General features: G+C 41.0%; 1 protein-coding gene across 1 annotated transcript; it reads right to left on the reverse strand.

Annotated features, from left to right (window-relative positions):
• Positions 1–10,876: 10,876 nt before the first annotated feature.
• LOC138899162 (uncharacterized) lies at positions 10,877–12,999 on the reverse strand. The gene is made up of 3 exons (XM_070185284.1): positions 12,498–12,999; positions 11,167–11,309; positions 10,877–10,924 (listed from the first exon to the last, which is right to left on the reverse strand). Exons 1-3 carry the CDS (start codon positions 12,997–12,999, stop codon positions 10,877–10,879), a joined length of 693 nt encoding a protein of 230 aa, XP_070041385.1.
• Between the last annotated feature and the right edge of the window lie 8,504 nt (positions 13,000–21,503).

Raw genomic sequence — 21,503 nt, forward strand, 5'->3', positions numbered from 1 at the left:
AGTTGAACCCACCCTCCATCTTTCTTAGCACCATCCATCTGTACTCTGAATTCTTCCCCTTGCGTCTTGTGTTGTGCAATCCTTGTTTCAAAGTTGTTGTTGTCCTTATTTCTTCCTGTTTTATTAGTCTCTGTTTTCTTCTCTGTCTCAGCTTCTTTCTCTTTACAGTTTTGAGGATTCTCCCCATGAACATCCTCTCCTTCCCTGTTTCCTTTGTCTTTTTATTCAACTTATTCTTCCTGCATATATCTATTGTATGCCAATATTTGTGACAAGTATCACACACAGATGGCTTCCAATCATAAACAACCTTCTGATCTATCACAACTCCTGTCTCATTTCTAAAGTATATCTCCTTAGGTAATTGAGCCCCAATCTTCATTTCACCAATAATCTGGCAAAGTTAAGCCCTACTTTCTTCTCTATATTCCTATTAACCATCAATGGTTTCCCAACCAAGCTTCCTATTTCGCTCAGGCCTCTAGCACTCCAATATTTGAAATCTAGTCCAGGAAACCTTATCCATATAGGAACTGAAAGAAGTTCCTCCCTAGAAAACTCCATATCCTGATTCCACTCCTTAACAATGAACGGTTTATTATCGAAGTGGTAAATACCCCCTTGTAGGACTTTATTCTTACATGCCTCACTATCAAAACGAATCAGAACTATACCATTTTTCATCATGACTATTTTATTGATACCGATTTTACCCCATAGCCTTTGAATGACCCATTTAGTACTGAAAATGGAGGGTAAGCACCTAAAACATAACATCCCATTTCTTCCAATATTCAATCTCATAGTTAATGTCATCCTGAATAATTTCCCCAATCTAATGTTCCCCGGAATGAACTGAGTCTACATATTTCAATTTAAAACCAGCGTTTGAGAATTTTGATATATCAAAATTATCCCAAATGGAAGCCCTCGATTCTGAAATCTTACCTGCTACCTCATCTTGTAATTCAACTTCAGCCGCCCAGGATTGTTTCCTACTGCTACTCGAGGAATGGATAACATCTAACCATTCCCCCAATTTGTCCTTCGCATGTGTCACAATCTCAATTTGCATGTTAGGTTTCTGCACAATTGCCAGAGATGCTTCTCTAGAGATGCTAATTCCTTCGTTAATTATCTATGTAAAGTGCTCCGCTTTGCCTCCTCCTCTAATAGTGGTCTTCGGCGCATATTTTTGTGTTGGTATCGCCGCCTAGGACTGAGATGAAGGTCATCCTCTCCTACCTCCCATGGTTGGCGCACGTTATGCTAACTTGCACCAGGAGAGAGAAACCATCGATCACTAATTGTATTTGTTTTAATGTGTATTTTCGGGTAATTATCTTTTGTCCAAATGTGCACTCTCGTTAATTTTCCGAATAAATATCAACTTCCTCTAAATTCTATTATGGATACCTTCTTTTCAAACACCACACTGAGCATTTCAACCCTTAAAACTCCCACATTTAGTTCAAAGCAGAGGCCCTTCCCTTGTAAGTGAAGTACAAAGCCAGATAATATGGCTACTAGTATTCTAACGAGATAAAGTGAACCAAGATTAACATATGCTCCCAAATGTTGCCACCTACTTCCTTATGCAACTCCTATAGTATAAATAGAAGAAATAAGCTATTTGAAGTACTTGCATCTTAAGTCTTAACTTGGAGAAAAGCGATCATCAAATTGTACTGCTTAGAGCATCCATATAATTATCAAGAATTGTTTGAATCCAATTCTGATCCCTATTTTAACATTTCAATCATTGATGAAAACTTAGTTAACGTGTATGACTTTATAGATACTGACACGGATCTAATTGTACAATAGAGAAGAAATAGAAGAGGAGAAAGCACGTTACAAAAGCCTTGCTCCAGCACCAAGGGAAAATGTTGGACAAATAAGCAAGACGTACCGCGTACGGTACAAAAAACAGCAGATGGATCCAAAAGCCTTGCTCCAGCACCAAGGGAAAATGGTATTTAGTAATGAAGGGAAGCAACTAATATGCTGTCACTAAAAAGAATGCCACATATCAATGCTCAATATAATTAGTAGTGGATGCTCTATTATGAAAGACAAGAAAGATAAGAGTGGGTTGCTCTTGGGGTGATTCGAACTCATAGTCGAGTCACCCCAAGAGCAAGGTGGGGAGTTCTTGGAGGGAGGGAGCCGAGGGTCTATCGGAAACAGCCCCTCTACCCTAGGGTAGGGGTAAGGTCTGTGTACAAACTACCCTCCTCAGACCCTAGTAGTGGGATTATATGGGTTGTTGTTATTGCTTTGGAGGCTCTACTATGAAACATTGAAAGATAAGACAACAATGAAGTGTACCATATCGAAAGCACTGAAGTCTCAAACTGGGGCTTCGGCAAGAAACCAACAAGCAGTATCCCTATCTCAAAAGTAACACACTGAACCATGCAATAAGACAAACCAATTGCAAATGCAGCTCCACTGCTTCCCAAGTTCAAAGATGTTTTTTTTTTCTTAAACGAATTCATGCTCGATCAAAAAATGACGCATAAATTGGGATGGAGGGAGTATAACATATCAAGTATAGTAGGTCATTTGATTTATTTTTCAGTTCAATTACTATTTCAGTTATTATGAACAAATACATGTACCTACCTCTCAGATAACTGATAATGTATAAATTCTATTAAATTATCAGTGACCACCAGAAGTTAAACTCATAAAGAATTTAACTTGTATACACAACCAAGTAACCTTACATTTAACATGTTTAACTACACTAATAACTTTAAAATTGTTATAAATAATATTAAGAGTGAATGTCCATGTATTATGAAATTACTTGGGAGCAAATTATGGCCAAGTGGCATGGCCTTCAACAAGTGGCAAGGCCTTTCAACAAATGTCAAAACTTTCAACAAGTGGCGAGGCCTTTCAAGTTTCAACGGCAAAGTCTTTTCAACAAATGTCAAGACTTTCAACAAGTGTCAAGACTTTGGACAAGTGGCCAAATCCTTTCATGCAAAAGTATCTATAAATAGGCCCAAACACTTGAAGAATATTAATGAAGAAAAGTTTATTAATTATCTCCATCTAAATTCCTCTTGTTTTACTTTATTTTCTATTATTCTATAACACGTTATCAGTACGAGACTCTACCATCTCAAGAAGCTTTTTGAAAAAACTAAGGTATAATTTTTCTCCTCTTTTAATTATGACTGATTTTATGAAAAGAAAGTTCGTTGCCCTTGAAATTTTGGGCAAGAACTATATATCATGGGTGTTGGATGCCGAAATCCATTTAGATGCAATGAGTCTTGGAGACGCCATTAAAGATAAAAATAAAGCATCTACCCAAGACTGTGCTAAGGCCTTGATTTTCTTGCGTCAGCCCATCACCTTGATGAAGGGCTGAAAATAGAATATCTCACAGTCAAAGATCTACTTATTTTGTGAAATGGCTTAAAGGAAAGATATGACAACTTAAAGTTGGTCACACTTTCACAAGCACGATATGATTGGGCTCATCTGAGACTCCAAGACTTTAAGTCTGTTTCTGAATACAATTCGGCGATGTTCAGAATTACTTCTAAATTGAAACTATGTGGAGATAGTATCACTGACTATGATATGCTTGAAAAAACGTTCACAACGTTTCATGCCTCTAATATTGTCCTGCAATAGCAGTACAGAGAGAAATGTTTCAAGAAGTACTCTGAGTTGATTTCTCTTCTCCTTGTAGCTGAACAAAATAATGACTTGCTCATGAGAAATCACGATAATCGACCCACTGCGTCTACACCATTTCCTGAAGTGGATAAGGTGTATTCCTATTATGCTAAGCACGGAAAAGATCGTGGCCCTATTTGTGGTCGTGGCCGTGGCCAAGGAAGGAATTTTACTGGTGTTAATCCTCCCCCAAAGAAAAATAACCACCAAAAGTGGAAAGGAAATAATGAGAAGCCAAAGGCAAAAGGTTTAGAAACTGAATGCTATCGTTGCGGTGGAAAAGGACATTGAAAAAATATCGGTCGTACACCAATACATTTGGTTGAGTTTTATCAAGCATATCTAAATAATAAAGGCCCAGAAGCTAATTTTGTCTCTGACAATGAATTTGACATCAATCACTTGGACGTGGCAGACTTTTTTGAGCACCATGGTGAAAAAATAGACCACTTGATCGGTGATGGATCCGTGGTTAAAGATGAATGAGTAATTTGGTTTTTATTTTCGTATATTTATAGTAGCTAGTGAATAAATATCATGTAATCATAGTTCTTTATATAAGTAGTAGTTATTAGTATCAATTAGTATCATAATCAGAGTTGCTCGAAATTGCATTAAAAGGTCATTATTGAATTATTAATTTAACTTTATTTCTTTTCTCTTTTCTCTGAAAATACTACTGTTTATTCGTATATTTCTTTTGTATGTCAATTTATGGAAAGCAAATATGGAACCTCACAAAGCAAACTTGGATCAAAGTTTAATTGTAAAAATATTTATTTAATTAATTCATGTACGACACATACAATATTCAAAGAGAAGAAATATTTCTCTCATTAAGTATGTGTAAGGAAGATTTTACTATAATTTTTGGTTGTAATAATCTAATTGAAGGCTCTGGAATAGCTACTATAACTCTGCCTAGGGGAACAACACTTATCATAGATAATGCAATGTTCTCCTCCAAGTCCAAGAGGAACTTGTTGAGTTTTAAAGATATCCACCAAAATGAATATCATATTGAGACAATAGATGAGAATAATCTTGGATATCGCATCGTTACCAAGAATGTCTCTAGCCAAAAAAAGGTTATTGAGAAGCTCTCATCTTTATCTTGTGGCATGTATTGGACAAACATTAGTGCAATTGAGGCACATTCTATCGTAAATCAAAAGGTTATTGATCCCAATACTTTTGTACTTTGGCATGATCAATTGGGATATCCTGTATTAATTATGATGAGACGAATTATAGAGAACTCAAATGGTTATCCATTAAAGAATTTAAAGATTCTTTTAAATAATAAATTTTTTTGCACTTCTTGTTATCAAGATAAGTTAATTATTAGACCATCACCAACAAAGGTTGGGATTGAGTCCCCTGCGTTTTTGGAACGTATACTAGGGGATATTTGTAGATCTATTCACCCATCTAGTGGGTCGTTTAAATATTTTATGGTCTTAATAGATGCATTTTATAGATGGTCTCATGCGTGCCTATTGTCATCTTGCAACCTGGCATTTACAAAATTAAAGGCACAAATAATTCGATTACGGGCACAATTCCCCGATAATCCAATTATGTCTATTAGACTTGATAATACTGTCGGGTTTTCATCCTAAGTATTTAATGATTATTGCTTATCAATTGGGATAAAAGTGAAACATCCTGTAGCTCATGTTCACACTCAAAATAGCCTTGCAGAGTCTTTGATTAAACGTCCACAATTGATAGTAAGACCATTACTCATGAAAACGAGGTTACCCACTTCTGTTTGGGGTCATGCCATTTTGCATGTAGCAATGTTAGTTCGTCTCTGGATGATAAATTATCATAAATATTCTCCGGTGTAATTAGTTTTGGATCATGAACCTAATATATCCCATTTAAAAATTTTTGGGTGCGCAGTATATGTGCCTATAACACAGCCATATCGCACCAAGATAGGTCCTCAAAGAAGGTTAGGAATATATGTTGGGTTTGAATCGCCATCTATTATTCGCTATCTCAAAAAATTAACGGGAGATTTGTTCACTGCTCGATTTTCAGTTTGTCGATTCGATGAGACATTTTCCCCAAAATTAGGGGGAGTAAATGGTGAAACCAAACGAGAAAGTTTGTGAAAAAATTCATCATTGTCTCATCTTGATCCACGTGCCTTTATTTGTGAAAAAGGGTGCAAAAGATTATCCATTTGCAGAAAATAGAAAATCAAATGCCAGATGCATTTACGGATCTGAAAAGGATAACGAAATCACATATCCCTGCAGAGAATGTTCCAATCTGTATTAATGTACCTGCTGGACAATCTTCTAGTGTCATAGCTAATGAGTCAAAAGCACGCCTAAAGCGTGGCAAATCACTGGGTTCTAAAGATCGAAATCCTAGAAAAAGAAAAATAAATGATCAAGGTGACACTACGAATGAGTCTCATAAAGAAACCCATGATTTAACCAATCCTGAGATTCATGAGGAAATTAATGAGCCCGAGACTCAAGAAAATAAGGAATTATCAATAAATCCAATCTATATTGAGACAGATTTTAATCGATTGAATATAGTGGTGGATTATGTCTTTGAATATAATGTTGCATCTATCATTATGCAAGATAATGAGGATCTTAAACCTCAATCTATTGGAGAATGTCGATAAAGACGTGATTGGCCAAAATGGCAAGAAGCAATCCAATCTGAGTTGGATTCACTTGTGAAACGTGAACTTTTTGGGCCAATAGTCCAAACACCTAATGGTGTTAAGCCTGTTGGTTATAAATGGATATGTCACAACCCATCTCCATGCTAGGCCGTGATGGCATCCATCACCGTTGCTGGACAAGCCAACAGTGAACAACTTAGTGATTTCCCTTTTTTTTTTTTGTTTTTTAAGAAATTCCAACATTTAGCTTTACTTATATTTAAAACATTTGATAAATAAAGGATTTTTAAGGCAAACAAACGAAAACATTTAAAAGCAGTTATAACTATTAAATTATAACCCAAAAATCAAAGTCTACTAATACGTGCCAAAATATGGTGTCACAAGTGTGCGGGCAACTAGTAGAATATATAAAAGATTACTATCCTACTGTCTGAAATATAATAGACAGATAAAAATAAAAGAGAAACTTCGGCAGGCTGCTGAACGGCTTAGAAGGGGCAGCTCACCGTGAAGTCTCGATCCAAGATCAGGTACGCGCGTCGGGCGGGTAACTAGATGCACCAGCCTTATATCCTGTACAATTAAGTACAGAAGTATAGTATGAGTACATAAACAATATGTACCCAGTAAGTATCCTGCCTAACCTCGAAGAAGTAGTGACGAGTGGTCGACTTGACACTTACTAGGCCAATAATAATATAATTAAAGTACTATGCTAAGCATGGATATCATGAATGATACTGTCAGTTCAACAACAGGAAGAGATAAGTCCTTCTTTCATAATTATAACATAAATTTCAGTAATACTATTTAGCAGCTTTCATTTCAAGGCATTTAAGCAGAATAAATCATGAAGAATTTTCAAATAATTAGCATGCACAATTATGTCGAGGTCGCACGGCCTGATCCAATAAAATATTTAAATTGTGCACTGCCGGAGGGTCAAACGGCGCGAACCATAGATGCATCTATTTACTACCGAGGCGCTCGGCCCGATCCACAAATAACAATTATTTTCAAGAAATCACAAGTTTCTCATTTACAGTCAAGTATTTCATACAAACCTCCAAGTAAGTGAATTCAACCTTATAAAGTTCTTTTATCAATTTCTATCATGACCAAGTGATTATATTAATAAGTAAGGGCACAAACATTCCAAGTATAGCATGATACGGGTCCTAAACTACCCAGACAATAGCATAATAGTAGTTACGTACGAACTCTCGTCACCTCGTATGTACGTAGCCCCCATAATTAGGTACAAACATTTATTTAATTCACCTATGGGGTTAATTCCCTCTTACAAGGTTAGAAAGGAGACTTACCTCGTCTCAAAGCCTACTTCCCAATTCAAGAACACGCTCAAACCTCCAAATTTGACGTCGAACGACTCGAAGCTAGTCAAACATTACATAAACTAATCAATCTGTGCTCAAAAGTTCATAATTCCACCATTTAAATGGCAAGATTCCTAAAATTCACCCCCGGGCCCACATGCTCGGATTCAGAAAATTTTTAAAGAAGGTTGTTACCCATAACCTTAGGAACATGAATATATAGTTTTTACTGAATTCCATAACAAATTTCGTGATTAAATCTCATTTTTATAAAAAACCTAGGTTTTCACCTAAACCCATGATTTTCCCTTATTTACATATTATAATCTACCCATAAACTATGTATTTAACTCTCATTAAGTAGAAATTACTTACCTCACAAAGCTATGTCGAAATCCCCTCCTTCAAAGCTCTCAAATCGTCCAAGAGTGAGAGAAAATGTGATAAAAATGGCCTAAGTCCATGTTAAATGAGCCCTCACTGCCCAGCGACTTTCGCACCTGCGGTGCTTTGGGCTGCACCTGCGGCAAATGCCTCGCAGGTGTGCTTTTCCCTCATCTGGCCAGGCTCCGCATCTGCGGACAAGAAGGGCCGCTTCTACGAGCCTAGCCGCACCTGCGACTATATCTCTCGCACCTGCGCTCACGCAGGTGCGCCTAATCTTCCACATCTACGGATTCTGAGCTGCCCTCCATTTCTCGCATCTGTGGCTCGTGGCTCGCACCTGCGGCTGACCAAGAGCAGGTGTGATTATGACATATCTGGGAGCTTCAGCTGTTGCTCCAAGCTCCCAACTTGGTCCGAGCCTTGTCCGATTGACACTCGGGGCCCCGCTCGAACATACCAACAAGTTTGGAATCATAAAGCAGACTCGCTCGAACTCTCGGAACGCCCGAAACGACATTAAAACTAAGAATCACACCCTAAAATCAATTGAATCAAACTTAAGAACTTCAAGTTCTTCAATTTATTTCCAATGTGCCGAAACGTACTTATACTACTCGAAATGACACCAAATTTTGCGTGCAAGTCTTAAATGACATTACGGAACTATTCCCAGTCTCGGAATTCCGTTTGGACCTTGATATCACCAAAACCTTCTCTAAACCAAATTTAAAGAACTTCAAAGTTCTTCAAGAACCAACTTTCACTATTAGGCGCCAAAACGCTCCCGGGTCATCCAAAACCCAATCCGAACATACACCCAAGTCCGAAATCATCATACGAACCTATTGGAACCATCAAATCTCGATTCCGAGGTCGTTTACTCAAAATGTTGACCGAAGCCAAACTTGATCTTTTAAGCCAACCTTAAGGAACTAAGTGTTCCGATTTCAACCCAAACTTTTCCAAGTCCCGAACCAACCATCCCCGCAAGTCATAAATCAGTAAAAGCAAGTACGAGAAGCCTTATTTAGGGGAACGAGGTTCTAGCAAGCAAAATGACCGGTTGGGTCGTTACATTCTCCACCTCTTAAACAAACGTTCGTCCTCGAACGGGTTTAGATTCATACCCGATATGCTGAATAAGTGTGGATATCTTCTCCGCATGTCCTCCTCGGACTCCTAGGTCGCCTCCTCGACTAGTTGGCCCCTCCACTAAACCTTTACTGAGCAAATCCTCTTGGATCTCAACTGGCGATCCTGTCTAGCAACAATGGCAATTGGCTCCTCCTCATAACCCAAGCTCTCGTCAAGTTAAATAGTGCTGAAGTCCAACATTTGTGACAGGTCGGCATGATACCTATGGAGCATAGACACGTGAAAGACTAGATGAACCCCCGATAGGCTGGGAGGTAAAGCAAGCTCATAAGAAACCTCCCCAACTCGCCTCAACACCTCAAATGGGCCTATAAACCTTGGGCTCAACTTGCCCTTCTTTCCAAATCTCATAATACCCTTTATCGGCGAGACTTTCAAGATAACCTTCTCGCCGACCATAAATGATACATCACGTGCATTCTGATCCGCGTAGCTCTTCTGTCCGGACTGTGTTGTGCGAAGTCGCTCCTAGATCAACTTTACCTTTTCCAAGGCATCCTTTACCAAATCAATACCATATAGTTTAGCCTCGCCAGACTCAAACCACTCGATGGGAGAACGACATCGCCGACCATATAAATCCTCAAATGGAGCCATCTCGATGCTGTACTGATAACTGTTATTGTAAGCAAACTCGGCCAAAGGCAAGAACTGGTCCCACTGTCCTCCAAAGTCAATCACACATGCTCTCAGCATGTCCTCCAATATATGAACTGTCCGCTCTGACTGCTAGTCGGTCTGTGGATGAAACACTGTGCTGATCTCTACACGGGTCCCCAACTCGTTCTGTACGGCTCTCCAGAAATGCGAAGTGAACTAAGGGCCTCTATCTGATATGATGGAAACAGGCACACCGTGCAACCGAACTATCTCTCGAATATAAATCTGGGCCGACCTCTATGAAGTATAGTTATTCACAACCGGAATGAAGTGTGCCGACTTGGTCAACCTGTCGACAATGACCCAAACTGCATCAAACTTCCGTAAGGTCCGCGGAAATCCAACTACAAAGTTCATAGTAATGCGCTCCCATTTCCACTCAGGTATAGTCATCTGCTGAAGTAGGCCACCTGGCCTCTGGTGCTTATACTTAACCTGCTGGCAATTTAAGCACCTAGCCACATACTCAACTATGTCTTTCTTCATCCGCCGCCACCAATAATGCTGTCTCAAGTCACGATACATCTTCGTAGCATCTGGATGAATGGAATACCGAGAACTATGTGCCTCCTCTAGAATCCTCTCCCTCAAGCCATTGACATTAGGAATACATAGGCGACCCTGGAGTCGCAGAACACCATCCTCGCCAATAAAAACCTCCTTGGCACCACCCTATAGCACTGTCTCTCTGAGAACTGCCAAATGCGGATCATCAAACTGTCGGGCCTTGATCTGCCCCAATAATGAAGACCGAGCAAAAACACATGCAAGTACTCGGCTGAGCTCTAAAATATCCAACCTCACAAGATGGTTAGCCAAGGACTAAATGTCCAAATCTAGTGGCCTCTCCTTCGGTGAAATAAATGCCAAGCTACCCATACTCTTTGCCTTCCTGCTTAAGGCATACACGACCACATTTGCCTTGCCCTGATGATAAAGAATGGTGATGTCATAATCTTTCAGTAACTCGAGCCATCTATGCTGCCTCAAATTGAGATCCCTTTGCTGGAACAAATGCTGTAAGCTGCGATGATCAATATAAACCTTACATGACACCCCATACAGATAATGCCTCCATATCTTAAGAGCATGAGCAATCGCAGCTAACTCCAAATCATGCACCTGATAATTCTTCTCATGAATCTTCAGCTGACGTGAAGCATATGCAATAACTCGCCCCTCCTGCATCAATACACAACCCAAGCCAACGCGTGAAGCATCGCAATATACCATATACATCCCCGAGCCGGAAGGCAACACTAGAACCGGTGCTGTAGTCAAAGCTGCCTTGAGCTTCTGGAAGCTCGCTGCACAATCCTCAAACCAATGGAATGGAGCACGCTTCTGGGTCAATCTTGTCAAAGGTGCTGCAATGGATGAAAAGCCCTCCACAAACCGGCGATAATAGCCTGCTAACCCCAAGAAACCCCTGATCTCAGTCGCCGAAGTGGGACGAGACCAACTCTGAACTGCCTCAATATTCTTAGGATCCACTTTAATACCCTCTCCTGATACAGCATGCCCCAAGAATGCCACAGACTCTAGCCAAAACTCACATTTGGAGAACTTAGCATATAGCTCCTATTCTCGCAATGTCTGAAGTACCACTCTCAAGTGCTGCTCGTGCTCCCCCAGGCTACGTGAGTAAATCAAGATGTCATCGATGAAGACAATAATGAAGGAATCAATATAAGGCCTGAATATCAGGTTCATCAAATCCATAAATGCCGATGGGGCATTAGTCAAGCCGAAGGACATCACTAGAAACTCATAATGACCATATCTGGTATGGAAGGCAGTCTTTGGAACATCTGAGTCCCGAATCTTCAACTGATGGTACCTTGATCTTAAGTCGATCTTAGAAAACACCATAGCACCCTGCAACTGGTCAAACAAATCATCGATACGCGGCAACGGGTACTTGTTCTTAATGGTAACCTTGTTTAACTGGCGGTAATCAATGCACATCCGCATAGTCCCATCTTTCTTCTTCACAAATAACGCTGGTGCACCCCAAGGTGATATACTTGGTCTCACAAACCCCTTTGCTAACAACTCCTCAAGTAGCTCCTTCAACTCCTTCAATTCTTTCGGAGCCATACGGTACGGTGGGACAGATATAGGCTGGGTTCCTGGAGCCAAATCAATACAGAAATCAATATCACGATCTGGTAGCATGCCTGGAAGGTGAGAAGGAAACACATCGGCGAACTCCCGGACTACTGGAACTGAATTAATCGTTGGAGACTCTGTGGTGGTGTCCCGAACATAAGCTAGATAAGCCAAATAACCCTTCTCGACCATATGTCGAGCCTTCAGAAAAGAGATGACCCGACTAGCTATACTAACGGAGGAACCCTTCCACTCCAATCTCGGAAACTCTGGCATCACTAAAGTAACAGTCTTGGCATGATAATCAAGGATGACGTGATATGGGGATAACCAGTCCATGCCCAGGATGACCTCAAAGTCGATCATATCAAGTAACAGAAGGTCCTCTCTAGTCTCGTAACCACAGAATGTAACCACACAGGACTGGTAGATCCGATCCACAATCACAGAATCGCCTACAGGAGTGGACACATAAATAGGAGTACCCAAGGACTCACGAGAAATAACCAGGAAGTGAGCAAACAGATATGACACATATGAATAGGTAGACCCTGGATCAAATAATACCGAAGCATCCCTACTGCATACAGAAATAATACCAGTGATCATGACATCTGAGGCCACTGCATCTGGTCTGGCCGGAAAAGCATAGAATCTAGCTGGAGCGCCGGTCGGCTGGGCTCCACCTGGTTGAACAATAGCTGGCTGACCTCCCCCTGCTTGGCCTCCACCTCTAGGACGGCCCCTACTTGTATGCCCTCTGCCTCTGGGTGGCCGGATAGCCGGTGCTGTAATCATGGGCTGCTGACCCTGCTGCACTTCCTTGCTCCGAAGCCTGGGGAAGAATCTCCTCATGTGACCGAGATTTCCGCACTCAAAACAGCCCCTCGGTGTGGCGATCTGCTGCCCTAATGTCTCATCCTGATGGCCTGTAGACCCATTGGAAGAAGCCTGAATAGCCGGTGGGCGGTATGAACTCTCTGGCATGGCACTAAGATAGGAGCTGGAAGAACCCTGGTGACCTGAGTACCCACTGAAAGAACCCTAGAGTGCTGGTGGGCGGTAAGAACTCTCTGGTGTGGCACAGAAATAGGGGCGCGCTGGAGCACCTCGAGGAGGTGGTGGTGATGAATATAGGGGCCTGCTAGGCTGACCCCTCCCAAACTGTCCTCTGCCCCTAACTGGGGCACCTCTAAACTCTCCAGAGAAATGGGCCCTCTTGTCCTGCTGCGTCTGCTCTCTCCCTCTCTGACGGCAACCCTCAATCCTCCGAGAATCTCCACTACCAGCTAATAAGAAGTCCCCATCTCAAACTCTCGGGCCATATTGGCCCTACTCTCTGCGTCCGTAGGAAATATCATAAGTGCATGGCGAGACAAATCAAAAAACCTCGCCTCATAGTCAGTCACTGACATTTGACCCTGCTCAAGCTGCTCAAACTGATACCGCAACTCTTCCCTCTCGGAGGGTGGAATATACCTATCCAGGAAAAGTTGTGTGAACTGGCTCCAAGTCATGGGAGGGGAACCTACTGGTCTGCCAAGAAGATAAGACTGCCACCACCTACGGGCCATGCCCTCCATCTGGAAAGTAGTGAAGTCAACCCCATGAAACTCCAGTATCCTCATGTTGTGCAGTCTGTCCCTACACCTATCAATGAAATCCTGGGCATCCTCATGACGCTCGCCTCCGAATACAAGAGGGTGTAACCTAGTCTATCTGTCCAATAACTTCTGCGGATTGTTGTCCGCAGTCGGTCTAGGCTCAGGTGCAGCTGCCGCAACTGGCTGGGCTCCGCCCACGGGTAGTGCACCTGGAGTCTAATATACCGTAGTTGCGTGCCCGGGAGCCTGAGCAGTAGGGGTCTATGCTCCCCCTCCTCCCTGAGTTGTGGCTGGGTCCACTGGAAATAAACCAGCCTGAGTCATGGTATCCATGACCGCATCATATGGCCCATGACCTCCTGAAAGCCCGGTGCTGTCATGAAATCTACTGTGGCTGGCTCTGCGGCAGGCACCTCGCCCCTGCTTCTCAATAATGGGATCCTCCACTGGATCCGCTGGTGGTGCTACTAGGGCAGCTCTGGGACGCCCTCGTCCCCTACCTCGGGTCGGTGCCCTCCCCCGGCCTTTGCCTCGCCCTCTAGCAATTGAGGGGGGGGGGGCAGCTCCTCCCGGGTCTGGAACATCCACCGTACGCGTCCTCACCATATGTGAGAGAATAGAAGAAAGAAACTTAGTGTACCATCAATTGCACGATAGGAGATGAATAAAGAGTAGTTTCCTAACATCCTATAGCCTCTCGAAGATAAGTACAGACGTCTCCGCACTGATCCGCAAGACTCTATTAGACCTACCCATAACTTGTGAGACCTACGTGAACCTAGAGCTCTGATACCATGTTGTCACGACCCAACTCCATGCCAGGCCGTGATAGCATCCAACACCGTTGCTGGACAAGCCAACAGTGAAGAACTTAGTGATTTCTCTTTTTTTGTTTGTTTTTTAAGAAATTCCAACATTTAGCTTTACTTAAATTTAAAACATTTGATAAATAAAGGATTTTAAGGCAAACAAATGAAAACATTTAAAAGCAGTTATAACTATTGAATTACAACCCAAAAATCAAAGTCTACTAATATGTGCCAAGATCTGATGTCACAAGTGTGTGGGAAACTAGTAGAATATACAAAAGATGACTATCCTACTATCTAAAATAGAATAGACAGATAAAAACAAAAGAGAAACTCCGGCAGACTGCTGAACGGCTAAGAAGGGGCAGCTCACCGTGAAGTCTCGGTCCAAGATTAGGTATGCGCGTGGGGCGGGTAACTAGATGCACCAGCCTCAAATCCTGTACAATTAAGTACAGAAGTGTAGTATGAGTACATAAACAATATGTAACCATTAAGTATCCCGCCTAACCTCGAAGAAGTAGCGACGAGGGTTCGACTTGACACTTATTAGGCCGATAATAATATAATTAAAAAACTATTCTAAGCATGGATATCATGAATGATACTGTCAGTTCAAAAACAGGAAGAGATAAGTCCTTCTTTCATAATTATAACATAAATTTCAGCAATATTATTTAGCAGCTTTCATTTCAAGGCATTTAAGTAGAATAAATCATGGAGAATTTCTATATAATTAGCATGTACAATTATGCCGAGGTCGTACTGCCCGATCCAATAAAATATTTAAACTGTGCACTGCCGGAGGGTCGAATGGCACGAACCATAGATGCATCTATTTACTACCGAGGCGCTCGGCCCGATCCACAAATAATAATTATTTTCAAGAAAACACAAGTTTCTCATTTACAGTCAAGTATTTCATACAAACCTTCAAGTAAGTGAATTCAACCTTATAAAGTTCTATTATCAATTTCTATCATGATTAAGTGATTATATTAACAAGTAAGGGCACAAATATTCCAAGTATAGCATGATACGGGTCCTAAACTACCCGAACAATAGCATAATAGTAGCTATGTACGGACTCTCATCACCTAGTACGTACGTAACCCCCACAATTAGGTACAAACATTTATTTAATTCACCTATGGGGTTAATTCCCTCTTACAAGGTTAGAAAGGAGACTTACCTCGTCTCAAAGCCTACTTCCCAATTCAAGAACGCGCTCAAACCACCAAATTTGATGCCAAACGACTCGAAGCTAGTCAAACATTACATAAACTAATCAATTTATGCTCAAAAGTTCATAATTCCATCATTTAAGTGATTACCCAACCTAAATTGCAAGATTCCTAAAATTCACCCCCGGGCCCACATGCTCGGATTTCGGAAATATTTAAAGAAGGTTATTAGCCATAACCTTAGGAACATGAATATATAGTTTTTACTGAATTCCATAACAAATTGCGTAGTTAAATCTCATTTTTATCAAAAACCTAGGTTTTCACCTAAACCCATGATTTTCCTTAATTTACATGTCATAATCTACCCATAAACTATGTATTTAACTCTCGTTAAGTAGAAATTACTTACCGCACAAAGCTAGGTCGAAATCCCCTCATTCAAAGCTCTCAAATCGCCCAAGAGTGAGCCTGTGTTAAATGAGCCCTCACTGCCCAACGACTTTCGCACCTGTGGTGCTTTGGGTCGCACCTGCGGTCCCGCTCCTATGGAAAATGCCTCGCAGGTTCGCTTTTCCCTCATCTGGTCAGGCTCCGCATCTGCGGACAAGAAAGGCCGCTTCTGCTAGCCTAGCCGGACTTACGACCATATCTCTCGCACCTGCGCTCACGCAGGTGCGCCCAATCTTCTGCATCTGCGGATTCTGAGCTGCCCTCCATTTCTCGCTTCTATGGCTCGTGGCTCGCACCTGCGGCTGACCAAGCACAAGTGTGATTATGATAGATCTGGGAGCTTCAGCTATTGCTCCAAGCTCCCAACGTGGTCCGAGCCTCGTCCGATTGACACTCGGGGGCCCCGGGGCCCCGCCCGAACATACCAACAAGTTTAGAATCATAAAGCGGACTCGCTAGAACTCTCGGAATGCCCGAAACGACAATAAAACTAAGAATCACACCCTAAAACCAATTGAATTAAACTTAAGAACTTCAAGTTCTTCAATTTACTTCCAATGCGCCGAAACGTACTTATACTACTCGGAATGACACCAAATTTTACGTGCAAGTCTTAAATGACTTTATGGAACTATTGCCGGTCTCGGAATTCCATTTGGACCTTGATATCACAAAAATTCACTCTAAACCAAATTTAAAGAACTTCAAAGTTCTTCAAGAACTAACTTTCACTATTAGGCGCCAAAACGCTCCCGGGTCATCCAAAACCCAATCCGAACATACACCCAAGTCCGAAATCATTATACGAACCTATTGAAACCATCAAATCTCGATTCCGAGGTCGTTTACTCAAAATGTTGACCGAAGCCAAACTTGACCTTTTAAGCTAACCTTAAGGAATTAAGTGTTCCGATTTCAACCAAAACTCTTCCAAATCCCGAACCAACCATCCCCGCAAGTCATAAATCAATAAAAGCAAGTACGAGAAGCCTTATTTATGGGAACGGGGTTTTAGCAAGCAAAATGACCGGTCGGGTCATTACAGGATCTTTGTACGTAAGAGAAATGAGAGAAATGAGGTACAAAGATATAAGTCACGCCTTGTTGCACAAGGATTTTCACAAAGGCCTGGTGTCGATTATGAAGAGACATATTCACATGTTATGGATGCAATAACTTTTCGTTATCTCATTAGTTTTGCTGTACATGAAAATCTTGGCATGCATTTAATGGATGTGGTTACAGCCTACCTTTATGGCACACTTGATAATGAAATATACATGAAAATTCCCGATGTATTTAAAATGCCTGACATACATAACTCAAAGTCCCGAAAAATATTTTCAATCAAATTGCAAAGATCTTTGTATGGTCTAAAGCAACCAGAAAGAATGCGGTATAACCGCCTTAGTGAGTATTTATTAAAAAAAAGGTTATATAAATGATGCCATTTGTCCATGTGTTTTTATAAAGAAAATAACATCGGTGTTTGTTGTACTTGCCATATCTGGTGATGACATAAACCTTATTGGAATTCCTATAGAACTCCAAAAGGCAATTGATTATTTAAAGAAAGAATTCAAGTTGAAAGATCTTGGAAAGACAAAATTATATCTCGGTTTGCAAATTGAACATTTGGCAAATGGGATTTTTGTTCATCAATCTACCTATATAGAAAAGGTATTAAAACAGTTTTACACGAATGGAGCACATCTATTAAGTACTCCGATGGTTGTTAAATCACTTGGTGTGAATAAGGACCCGTTCCGACCTCAAAAAAGAGTGAAGAGCTTCTTGGTCCTGAAGTACCATATCTTAGTGTAATTGGTGCACTAATGTATCTTGCTAATACTACAGGGCCTGACATAACTTTTTCAGTTAATGTCTTAGCAAGATATAGCTCTGCTCCTACAAGGAGACATTGGAATGGAATCAAACACATATTGCGGTATCTAAAGGGACTACCAATATGGGCTTATTTTATGGCAATGATTGTAGTCCCAACCTTATTGGTTATGCTGATGCTGGGTATTTATCTGACCCACACAAGGCTCAATCTTAAACATGCTATGTGTTTACATGTTGAGACACTGCCATATCTTGGTGATCGACTAAGCAATCAATCGTGACTACTTTATCTGATCATGCAGAGATAATTGATATTCATGAAGCAAGTCGAGAATGTGTGTGGTTGAGGTCTATAATACATCTTATTCGTGAATAATGTGGTTTGAAGTGTAATAAATTATCCACAATTTCGTATGAAGATAATGCAGCATGCATAGCCCAATTGAAAGGAGAATTTATAAAAGGAGATAGGACAAAGAACATTTCACCAAAGTTATTTTTCACACATGATCTTTAAAAGAATGGTGATATCAATGTGCAACAGATTCGTTCAAGTGATAATATGGCTGATTTGTTCACCAAATCTCTACCAACGTCAACCTTCAAAAACTAATGTACAAGTTTGGAACGTGAAGGCTTAAAGATGTGAATTGATACTCTCATCAGGGGGAGTTAATACGTGTTGTACTCTTTTTTCCTTACAAAATTTTGTCACACTGGGTTTTTCTTGTAGGGTTTTTAATGAGGCAACCAAAAGGCGTATTATTAAACATGTGTATTCTTTTTTCTTCACTAGAATTTTTTCCCACTAGGTTTTTCCTAGTAAGATTTTAACGAGGCATATTATCTACTAATGGAGATTCAAGCGGGAGTGTTATAAATGATATTAAGAGTGAATGTCCATGTATTATGAAATTACTTAGGACCAAATTATGGCCAAGTGGCATGGCCTTCAACAAGTGGCAAGGCCTTTCAACAAATTTCAAGACCTTCATGTCACGATCCAAAATCCAACTAATCATGATGGCACCTAACCCAACCCGCTAGGTAAGCCAATTAACAACTATCCAATTTCCAATAATATTAATAAGACAATTATTCAAAAAAAATTATCTGAATCTTATACATTTGCCAAGGACTGGTGGTATAAATCATGAGCTTCTAAGAATAGAATTTACAAAGCTGAAATGAAATAAATACATCATCGGATTGAAAAGTACATAAACAGAATTTTTATAGATCTAAGGCTACCACGAACAAGAGGCAGCTACAACCTGGACGCATGTACATCTTCCAATCCAGCTCCCATCGAACATAGCAACATCAGCAGCCAACATCTGCACGCAAGGTGCAGAAGTATAGTATGAGTACAACCAACCCCATGTACTCAGTAAGTAACAAACCTAACCTTAGGTTGAAAGTAGTGACGAGCTAACACAAGATCGGGTCCAATACCAATATCCCACAACAGTTCATAACAGCATAATACAAGTAATAAAAGATGTATCTCATAAGTAAAATGCTCAGCTCATTCACAGTTCCAAAAAATAGTTATGTTTTTCAAGTATCTGAGTGAAAACCCAAATCTTTTACCGAAAATGCCAAAAATACGAGTAAGTTTGAAAACTGTAATTTTTTTCCAAATATCCTTTCCACAATAAATAAGATATTTCATTTTCTTTCCAGATAGCAAGTGTGAAATACCTCTCTATGCCCACATATCAATGTGTGTAAAAAGTCATGAATGACATGATACCGTACAACATGAGGAAAAATGCATCTCTATGCCTGTATGTCATGTGTGCATGCCAAAGCCATATATCTCAGAGATGAATCATATACTCACACTCTCAGAGTACTCAATCTCACTGTCTCACACTTTTCACTCATCATGCTCAGCTACTCGGTACTGTATATGGCCCATACGGCCCAGGGAAGATCCATCCCGGAATATATACATCACTGACCATCAGTCACTCAGTACCGAGGAAGGGCAATCTGGCCCCATGGAGAAGATCCATCTCCAGGTATATAAATGCTTCGGACAGGATCCATGTTCAGGGAAGATCCATCCCTCAATATAATCAACCGCGGTCACTGGGGGTGTTCAGACTCCGGAGGGGCTCCTACAGCCCAAACGCTATCATAAGCCAGATCCAGGCATAGATCAATATAGCATACTACGGCGTACAACCCAATCCCATAATTGTCAGTCATAATCAGGCTCTCGGCCTCACTCAGTCATCCATCTCTCCAGTCTCACTCACGGGCTCACAATGTCATGAAACTAGCCCGACAACAATGATATGATGTATCAATAAATAACAACTGAGACTGAGATATGATATGAATGCATGAATATGATTGAGTACGAAATATCAATGAAATCAGTGAGATGACAACAAGAAATGACCACTATGGGTCCCAACAGTATAAACATAAATCCTAAACATGATATCTAGCATGATTGACAGCTCAATTACTTTATCACATGGTGAAAACACGGACATCAACAAAGTTGGACCACTATACAATGCCAATGAAATAATAGAGTCCCAATTCACATGGTGTTCGCCCACACGCCCGTCACCTAGCATGTGCGTAAACTCAACAAAAATCACATAACACGTATTTCGGGGTTTCATACCCTCAGCTCCAAAATTAGAAGAGTTACTTACCTAGAACAAGCCAATACCAATACCGAGCAAGCCAAACGGTGCTCCAAAGATGCCATTCCGTGCGTTCCGACCTTCGAACGGCCCGAAACTAACCCAAAACAACTCAAGTACATCAAATAATGCTAAAGGAACCAATCCCGATCGAAAAAGATAAAATCTTGAGTCAAAAGCCCAAAATCGGGTAAAAGTCCAACCCGGGCCCGCACATCAAAATTCTACAAAATTTACAAAATCTAACAACCCATTCGATTACGAGTCCAACCATACTAGTTTCACTCAAATCCGACTCCAATTCGATGTTCAAAACTCAAATATTTGCATTATGAAACTTTAGGCCAAAACCCCCAATTTCCTCTTTAAATATTCATCAACCAAACGCTAAAATCGAAGATAGATTCATGATATAAAATTAAAAATGAGTAGAGAACACTTACCCTAGTTCACATGGTAAAAATTGCCTAAAGAATCGCCTCAATCCGAGCTCCATAGCTCCCAAAATGAAGAAAGAATCAAAACCCTCGATAATATAGCTTCTGCCCAGCGATTCTGCATTTGCGGACAATTCATCGCATCTGCGACCACCGCTTTTGTGGAAAAAACATCGCATCTACAAAAAATGGCCTTGCCCAGCAACTCCCGCACTTGCGGTATCAAACTCCACATCTGCGAAGACACTCGCACCTGCGCTTCCACTCGACGCACCTGTGCATCCGCACCTGCGCCCTATTCTCCGCTTCTGCGGGCCTCCTCATCCAGCTCTCATCTCACATCGGTGACGCCTTTGTCGCTCCTGCGGCCATCGCACCTGTGCAAACCAGCTGCAGGTGCGATCATACCAGAACCAGCAGCCTTCACCAATGCAACATGAAGTAAAAATGATCCGAACCTCGTCCAAAACTCATCTGATCCACTCGT

This window comes from Nicotiana tomentosiformis, chromosome 9, assembly GCF_000390325.3.
Source record: "Nicotiana tomentosiformis chromosome 9, ASM39032v3, whole genome shotgun sequence".
NCBI lineage: Eukaryota > Viridiplantae > Streptophyta > Magnoliopsida > Solanales > Solanaceae > Nicotiana > Nicotiana tomentosiformis.

What these genes read in the sequence shown, in the direction of transcription:
- LOC138899162 (XM_070185284.1), bottom strand. Translation starts at nt 12,999, where the DNA reads ATGCCAGAGAGTTCATACCGCCCACCGGCTATTCAGGCTTCTTCCAAT. An exon ending in TATTTCTCGTGAGTCCTTGG is followed by an intron (nt 11,310 to 12,497) that starts GTACTCCTATTT and finishes TGGGGTTAGCAG; the next exon opens with GCTATTATCGCCGGTTTGTG. An exon ending in CAGCTTTGACTACAGCACCG is followed by an intron (nt 10,925 to 11,166) that starts GTTCTAGTGTTG and finishes TGATCATCGCAG; the next exon opens with CTTACAGCATTTGTTCCAGC.